Raw genomic sequence first — 8397 nt, 5'->3', positions numbered from 1 at the left:
ATTGTGTCACAGGAAACACTCACCCTGGTTTTGCTTTCTACTTATTTAGCTAATTGCAGTGGACTTGCATGTCAAATTACTTTAACCCTTCTCAAGAAAAGACGCTCATGTTTAGGTGCTAACTTCTGTGGTCTGCCTGGATGTCTCTGTGAGATGGTTGCAGTTCCATCTTTGTTATATTTTTGTATCACCTTTGCTACAGTAGTAAAGCTTTGCTAATCTTCTTGTAGCCTTCACCTTTTTCAAAGAAATTATTTTCTTTCTCAGGTCTTATGACATTTCTCTTCCATGTGGTGCCACTGCTGACAGCATGAAATGGGTAGGGGTTTTCTCTGTTAAGTAACAACCTTTTATAGTCTGCTGGACACCTGATTAATGAATAATTAGACTTACCTGAGGTTGAATTCTTGTTAATTTGAATTTTGTAGTCTAAACTTTAACTTTGCTCCTAAGACTTTCATGGGGGGGTACACATTTTTCCAACATTGTCTTGTACGAATTTGTTAGGAAAATCACTTTTTTGGATGTGCAAAATAACAATCTTGTTCCCAATCAATGGCCCAAATTTGTGGCAGTATTTTGTAGTATGGCATCCCTTAGAAAATTTTCATTCTAAAAGGAAACTAACGGTTTTTGGACAAATCTGTAGAGTTGTACTCATTTATGCTGAGCACTGTATATCTGAAGCCAACTGCAGAAGCATCCAATGTATGTGGAGTGAAGCAAGCTACACTTGCCTCAGCATTACCTGAGCACTGAACATGAGCTGGGTGGCACCAGTGCAGGCTTCAGATACCATTCCAGCCTTAGGGACATCATTCCAGTCAAAGTGTTAAAGGTTAGGGTACAGGTGAAATGACTTTTTACATGCGGTTCTACCTCCATAGTTGCTAATAAATAACTTGCAGACTTCAAAAGAAGGCATATAACTTTTTTATTTTATATAATGCACTTACTGATAATACAGAGAGGGACGTCTTTAAAAGTTAAAAAATAAATGACAGTATAACAGTACAAGGTGGTGGTGGTGGTAGTGGTGGTTTCGGGACACAAGAGCTAGTAATAGATTCCCTTTATCCCCTTCCCAAAGTATGACATGTTTGTGTGTCCTACGTTGGGTCCTGATGTATGGAGTGGGCTCATGAGCGGAATCCGTAGCATACCCAGCAGATGCGGGCTGTGTTATACAGAACTTCTTTTGAATGCTGCTGTCAATCACTGATAGTGGCAATCAAATGTGATATTGCTGGTTCATGTGCACTGGCTTCTGTCAGCACCCCCAAGCGATGCGATTGCAAAGTGCCAATGGGTTGTCAAGGTAGTCCTTCCGTGAAGACGAGACTTCATAGGAGAATTACATTTTTCACTATACGCTGTAATACAGTTGTATTTTTATTTATAAAATAAGGAATCAAACAATTGTAGGTTCAAGACCAGGCAGTGTGTGTGTGTGAGTAATATAGATGTGCATATTACACATACACACAAACACACATACAAATTATACACATACACACATACCTATCTCCCAAAAATTAGTCAGGATATCCAATATTGGTGCAGAGATACTTTATACACCCACACCAACTATGTTCAGCTCTCTCTACGGAGCCTTTATCAAGGCTTTTTTTTTTCTTTTCAGAAAACACAGCCTAACATGTTTTTTTAAAGCCTAAAACACTATAGAAAAAGCAATCAAATCACCTTACATACTCCAACTTGTGGTAAATAAAAACGTCAATTCACAATGCAAAAAAAACAAGACCTCACACAATGCCATTGATGAAAAAATAAAAGAGTTACGAATCTCAGAAAACGGCCACACAATTATTTGGAAGAAGGGGAGGAAAAAACAAAAGCGTAAAACAAAAATTGTCTGCTGTGAGAAAGGGGTTAATCTTCAGCTCTGGAATCCCGAGTCCCATATTCCCCCTCACATATATAAGAAATAATTTGTATTGAGCATTGACTAAGCAAATGTGCTGCGGCTCCATGCGTTTAACTTTGCCGTCTCCATATCCGCATAGCTACAAAGCCTCAAAGATGAAAATAAAATGAAACATTGATCAATAAACTGTGTGTACGGGTGAGCCAGCGACAGATGTGGAAATAGAGGGCACATTGTGAAAGATCTCACTTGTGTTTCAGAATCAGCTTTGTACAAAATGTTTAGAAGTTGCTCTTTGTGCTGTCATTTCTTCAAAGTTTATATTCACATTTTAACTTCGTAAAAAGATATAACATCAAGAAAAAGAATCTGCTTCACAGAAACAGGAGGTTATGTCTTGGTGACACTAGTGGACAGTCTCTGCCAAACAGCAGCGCGGTCCTCAGAGGGTTTGGGCAGAGTTTGGAGGATCTCTCCAATAAAAGTAACCAGATCCTTAAAAAAAAAAAGAAGTCATTATTAGTATAAAGTGGAAACAGACAATGCACAGTAACAGTAATGGCATCCACAGCAGGTTTCCGCCCACACTTGTATGTCCTTATTGCATATTGTTAGTACAGAATAGTGAAGATCCTAGCAGGCGTGACATGTGCCAGGATGTATTGGTAGTGTGCCCTGCAATGACGCGCGCTATGCTTTTACAGCAAATGGCTGTTTTTGTTGGTATGGTATTAGAAAGTGAAACTCGTGTTTTTCATATGTTTCACCTATTTCCTTGCAAATGAACAACACATTTATTTTGTTCACATGCTAAACTAACATTGCATACTGCCACGTGCTAAGAAAAACCCTGGCTAAATCCTAAAACTACTGTTAAGGGGAATCTATCATCAGGTTTTGCCATCTAATCAGAGAACAGCATAATGTAGAGACAGAGAGACTCTGATTCCAGTGATGTGTCACTTACTGGGCTGCTTGGTGTAGTTTCGATAAAATCACAGTTTTATCAGCAGGAGATAATGACTAGAGGACTTGTAAACCTGCTGCCATTTAATCATTAATATTCATAAGCTTTGTATAACACCGCCCCACCAAATCATGCTGTACTTAGATGGAGTAGCAAAAACTTGGCTACAGTTTCCCTTTAAGAAGATACCTGTAAGAAGACTTATTATTGTCTGTGACTGCCCTTTCAACTAAAAGAGGTTGTTTCCTGCTTGCCGGGTGTGGTGCGTGCCTGAAGATTGACAGTTCCAGCCGGCGGCATAGCTGAGCCGCTGGCCCAAACTGTGTGCTCTCAGTTGCTGCTAGTAGAGGAGTGCAGGGGCACTGAAGCTGGCTGGATCCTCGCGAGCATGCACCCTTTGTTAGGAAACTCAGCTGATACACTGAAGAGGTGGCCGGTAATCTAGGCAACAAGCTCTAAAACATAGCATTAAAAATCCTTCAGATCTTGAGAGCAGGGAAAGTTTTGAATATGTAAATTGCAATGTTGCTTTTTTACATAACCCATTAAAGGGAGTCACCCCCAAAATACATTTTAAATGAGCTAAATAGTGCTATATGGGACTTCTCCCCTATAACAACCATACTAGCACTGTACCTTTATTGGTACTGTAGCTGAGAAAAAAACTTTAAATGAATTTCTAAATAAGGAGGCTTCGGTGCACCCTTGGCGTGGCTAAGAGTTTGGTAAACCGTAACGCTTCCTTATTTGCATATTGGGAGCACCTGGTCTCCTCCTTGTCTCCTTTCTTCTGACAAAGCTCTCTGCACTTCCAGGTGTATTAGTGCCACGCCAAGGGTACGCAGAAGGCTCTCCATTTGCATTTGAATTAAAAGGGATTTTCTCAGGTATGATACCAGTGACAGGTACAGAGCTAATATGGTTGTTATAGGGGATAAGTCTCTCACAACACTGTATAGCTCACTTAAAATGCATTTTGGGGGTGATTGACTCCCTTTAACGTCCTATGATGTGCACTTTCAGCATAGGTCGATAAGGAACGCATAATGCAGTCTCAGGATCTGAGGCTGCTTCATACCATGGAGATGCTGACTGTGCTGCATAGCCAGAATCGGACTACATCAGCGACCAGAGCTTTCTCTTATTGCTGTAGTTACTCAATTAAATGTCACTGTATATCTATCACACCAGCTTCCACTGACTCCTTGCTACGCACTTGCAGGGAATCGATGAGATATCTATCACAGTAGGAGGCCTGCTGAAGGCACCCATAACTGCCATCTTGGTCCTCCAATGAAGCTCAGGTACATTAAAAATAAGAAAAAAAAAAAAACATATTTGGGATCATGCCTATCAAAATCTAACATTATTGAAATAGTATATTAAACTCTGAAAACAAAAGAGAGAACAAACGGCAGAATTGGAATTTTTCGGTCACTACACTAAAAAAAAAATTCAATAAAGAGAAATCAAAATGTTGTATGTACTCCAAAATTGTGTCAATAACAAAATACAGCTCAGTCCACAAAATGGCAAGATTTCACACATCTCCATGGAAAAAATAAAAAAGTTACGGGTCACAGAAACTAAAAGGTTTTTTTTCCGACACTAAATGAACTAAAAATTTGGGTACGTTTTGTATTGCCATAATCATAGAATCATGATTCTAGGTCATATTTACCTCCCAATAAATGCCTTAAAAATAAAACTCCAAAAGCAATGGCAGAATTGCATTTTTCCCGCAATTTCACTGCACTTGGATTTTTTTCAAAATTTTCAGTAAATTATATGGTAGAATCAATGCTGTCATTCAAAACTACAATTCGCCCTAATATGGCTATCTCGGAGAAAAAAAATTAAGTTATGGATGAAGGAACGAAAGAGCAAAACGGAAAAAATTCCTGGGTTTAATATGATGAGTAGTGTTGAGCGATACCTTCCGATATCAGGAAATATCGTATCGGATTGGATCGGGCCGATACCCAAAAAGTATCGGATATCGCCGATTCCGATACCGGAAACCAATGCAAGTCAATGGGACACAAATATCGGAATGAAAATAAACCCTTTCTTTCCTTGTAGGTTAATTCTACATGAAGTAAAACAACTAAGAATAATGTAGAATGACATGAAAAGCCGGCAATTCAGCAGCGGCATTCACCGGTACCCGACAATTTACAACAGAAAGAATAGAGCTTCACACATAGATTAGATAGATAGAAACATGTCAGTCACATATATATGAAGTACAGTGACAGTGTTGCTTACTGTACTTGTCATTTAGTGTAAAGGATTTATTAAAAAAAATATTAGTGTTTTCGTGCACCGTCTCTTTAAAAAAGCCGGCCGGCAATTCAGCAGCGGTACCCGACAATTTATAACAGACAGAATAGAGCTTCACACATAGATTAGATAGATAGAAAAATGTCAGCCACATATATAAGAAGTACAGTGACAGTGTTGCTTACTGTACTTGTCATTTAGTGTAAAGGATTTATTTAAAAAAATAATAGTGTTTTCAAGCACCGTCTCTTTAAGAAAGCCGGCCGGCAATTCAGCATCTGTACCCGACAATTTAGAATAGAAAGAATAGAGAATCACACATAGATTAGATAGATAGAAACATGTCAGTCACATATATATGAAGTACAGTGACAGTGTTGCTTACTGTACTTGTCATTTAGTGTTAAAATAAAGGATTTAAAAAAAAATTGGCGTGGGGTTCCCCTTAATTTTAGGCTCTAGCGGAGGTTAAGCAGACAGCTGGGGCAAATGTTTGAAGCCTGGGAAGGGGGTAATACCCACGGAGCTTCCCAGGCTACTAATATCAGCCCCCAGCTGAATACCTAGCCTTTACTAGCTATTAAAATGGGGGAACCCCCCCAAAAAAATGACGTGGGGTCCCCCCTAATTTAATAGCTAGCAAAGGCTAGGCAGACAGCTGGGGGCTGATATTAATAGCCCAGGAAGGGAGCCATGAATATTGGCCCCCTCCCAGGCTAGAAACACCAGCCGTCAGCCGCCCCAGAAATGGCACATCCATAGGATGCGCCAATTCTGGCACTTAGCCTCGCTCTTCCACGCTACCCTGGTGCGGTGGCAGGGGGTAATAGGGTTGGGGTTGATGTCAGCTTATAATGCCAGCTGACATCAAGCCCAGGTTAGTAATGGAGAGGCGTCTATAAGACACCCCCATTACTAACCCCATAGTCAAAGTTAAAAGAAAACACAAACACCCAGAATAAAGTCCTTTAATTGAAATAAAGACACAATTCTTTATTGTTCTAAATTAAACCATACTTACCATCACGCCCATTCCAGCTGAAGCCAACGATCTCCTGCAATAAAAGTAAAATAATAAAGCAACCTCATCCTTACCTTTCCATGGTTCCCACGACAGCTTCAGCTCTGCTACATCGAGATGACAGGCTGGACCGCAGCAGAACGCTGCCATCCAGCCTGTCATCCCGCAGACACTGAGAAGCGCAGGCATGCTTGCGCTCCTCAGTGTCTCTCTGTGACGTCATCCAGATGAGCCGAGTTCATGTCCAATGAACTCAGCTCACCTCATGCACGTCACTGACAGCGTGGGAAAATTCTCCTGCACTCAGCGCTTCAGCGTGAGAATTCTCCCACGCTGTCAGTGACATACATGAGGTGAGGTCATGTCCAATGAACTCAGCTCACCTCATGCACGTCACTGACAGCGTGGGAAAATTCTCACGCTGAAGTGCTGAGTGCAGGAGAATTTTCCCACGCTGTCAGTGACGTACATGAGGTGAGCTGAGTTCATTGGACATGACCTCGGCTCATCTGGATGCCGTCACAGCCAGACACTGAGGAGTGGAAGTATGCCTGCGCTTCTCAGTGTCTGCGGGATGACAGGATGGATGGCAGCGTTCTGCTGCGGTCCAGCCTGTCATCTCGATGTAGCAGAGCTGAAGCTGTCGTGGGAGCCATGGAAAGGTAAGGATGATGTTGCTTTATTATTTTACTTTTATTGCAGGAGATCGTTGGCTTCAGCTGGAATGGGCGTGATGGTAAGTATGGTTTAATTTAGAACAATAAAGAATTGTGTGTTTATTTCAATTAAAGGACTTTTTTCTGGGTGTTGTGTTTTTTTAAATACTTTACTAGAAATTCATGGTGGTCATGTCTAATATTGGCGTGACCCCATGAATTTCGGGCTTAGGGCCAGCTGATAATGCCAAGCTGGCCTTAACCCCTTTATTACCCAGTGAGCCACCGCACCAGGGCCCTGGATGAGTTGGGTACAGCGCCAGAAGATGGCGCTTCTATGAACGCGCCATTTTCTGGGGCGGCTGCGGACTGCAATTTGCAGCGGGGGTGGCCCAGAAAGCTTGGGTCTCCCTGCGCTGCGGATTCCAGCCCCCAGTTGCCTAGTTGTATCTGGCTGGGCACAAAAATAGGGCAAAGCCCCACGCATTTTTTTTTTAAATTATTTCATGAAATTCATGGAATAATTAAGAAAAAAAGGGCTTCCCTATATTGTTGTGTCCAACCAGGTACAAATAGGCAGCTGGTGGTTGGGGGCAGCCCATTCCTGCCTGCTGTACCTGGCTGGACACAAATATAGTGCGAAGCCCCACGTCAATTTTTTTTTAAATAAATCCTTTATTTTAACACTAAATGACATTTGAGGAGTTAATAAAGATGCAGTCCCTAAATTATTATTTATTTTTTAATTAATTTTTCCCAAAACTTTTGACGTGGGCTTCGCCATATTTTTGTATGCCAGCCAGGTACAGCATCCAGCTTCTATGAACGCGCCATTTTCCGGGGTGGCTGCGGACTGCAATTTTCAGGGGGGGGGGGGGGGGCAGAAAGCTTGGGCCTCCCTGCGCTGCGAATTCCAGCCCCCAGCTGCCTAGTTGTACCTGGCTGGACACAAAAATAGGGAGAAGCTTCACGTTTTTTTTTTTTTTTAATTATTTCATGAAATTCATGAAATAATTAAGAAAAAAAGGGCTTCCCTATATTGTTGTGTCCGGCTAGGTACAAATAGGTAGCTGGTGGTTGGGGGCAGCCCGTTCCTGCCTGCTGTACCTGACTGGACACAAATATAGGGCGAAGCCCCACATAAATTTTTTTTAATTATTTCATGAATTTCCTGAAATAATTAAAAAAAAATTGACGTGGGGCTTTGCACTATATTTGGGTCCAGCCAGGTACAGCAGGCAGGAACGGGCTGCCCCCAACCACCAGCTGCCTATTTGTACCTGGTTGGACACAACAATATAGGGAAGCCCTTTTTTTCTTAATTATTCCATGAATTTCATGAAATAATTAAAAAAAAAAAAAACGTGGAGCTTCTCCCTATTTTTGTGTCCAGCCAGGTACAACTAGGCAGCTGGGGGATGGAATCTGCAGCGCAGGGAGGCCCAAGCTTTCTGCCCCCCGCTGAAAATTGCAGTCCGCAGCCGCCCCGGAAAATGGCGCGTTCATAGAAGCTGGATGCTGTACCTGGCTGGCATACAAAAATATGGCGAAGCCCACGTCAAAAGTTTTGGGAAAAATTAAT

General features: G+C 41.7%; 1 protein-coding gene across 1 annotated transcript in view; it reads right to left on the bottom strand.

Annotated features, from left to right (window-relative positions):
• Positions 1-917: 917 nt before the first annotated feature.
• CUNH8orf48 (chromosome unknown C8orf48 homolog) overlaps positions 918-8397 on the bottom strand; it is a 33003-nt gene continuing 25523 nt past the window's right edge. The window contains 1 exon segment of the mRNA XM_073637897.1: positions 918-2383. Within this exon segment, the coding sequence (XP_073493998.1) occupies positions 2279-2383 (105 nt within the window). The 3' untranslated portion in view covers positions 918-2278.

Source organism: Phyllobates terribilis, unplaced genomic scaffold (assembly GCF_046119375.1).
Source record: "Phyllobates terribilis strain yellow unplaced genomic scaffold, ASM4611937v1 Scaffold_7__3_contigs__length_470593459, whole genome shotgun sequence".
Classification (NCBI taxonomy): Eukaryota; Metazoa; Chordata; class Amphibia; order Anura; family Dendrobatidae; genus Phyllobates; species Phyllobates terribilis.
Note: the sequence above shows the minus strand (reverse complement) of the source record. Positions and strands in the feature narration are given on the sequence as shown.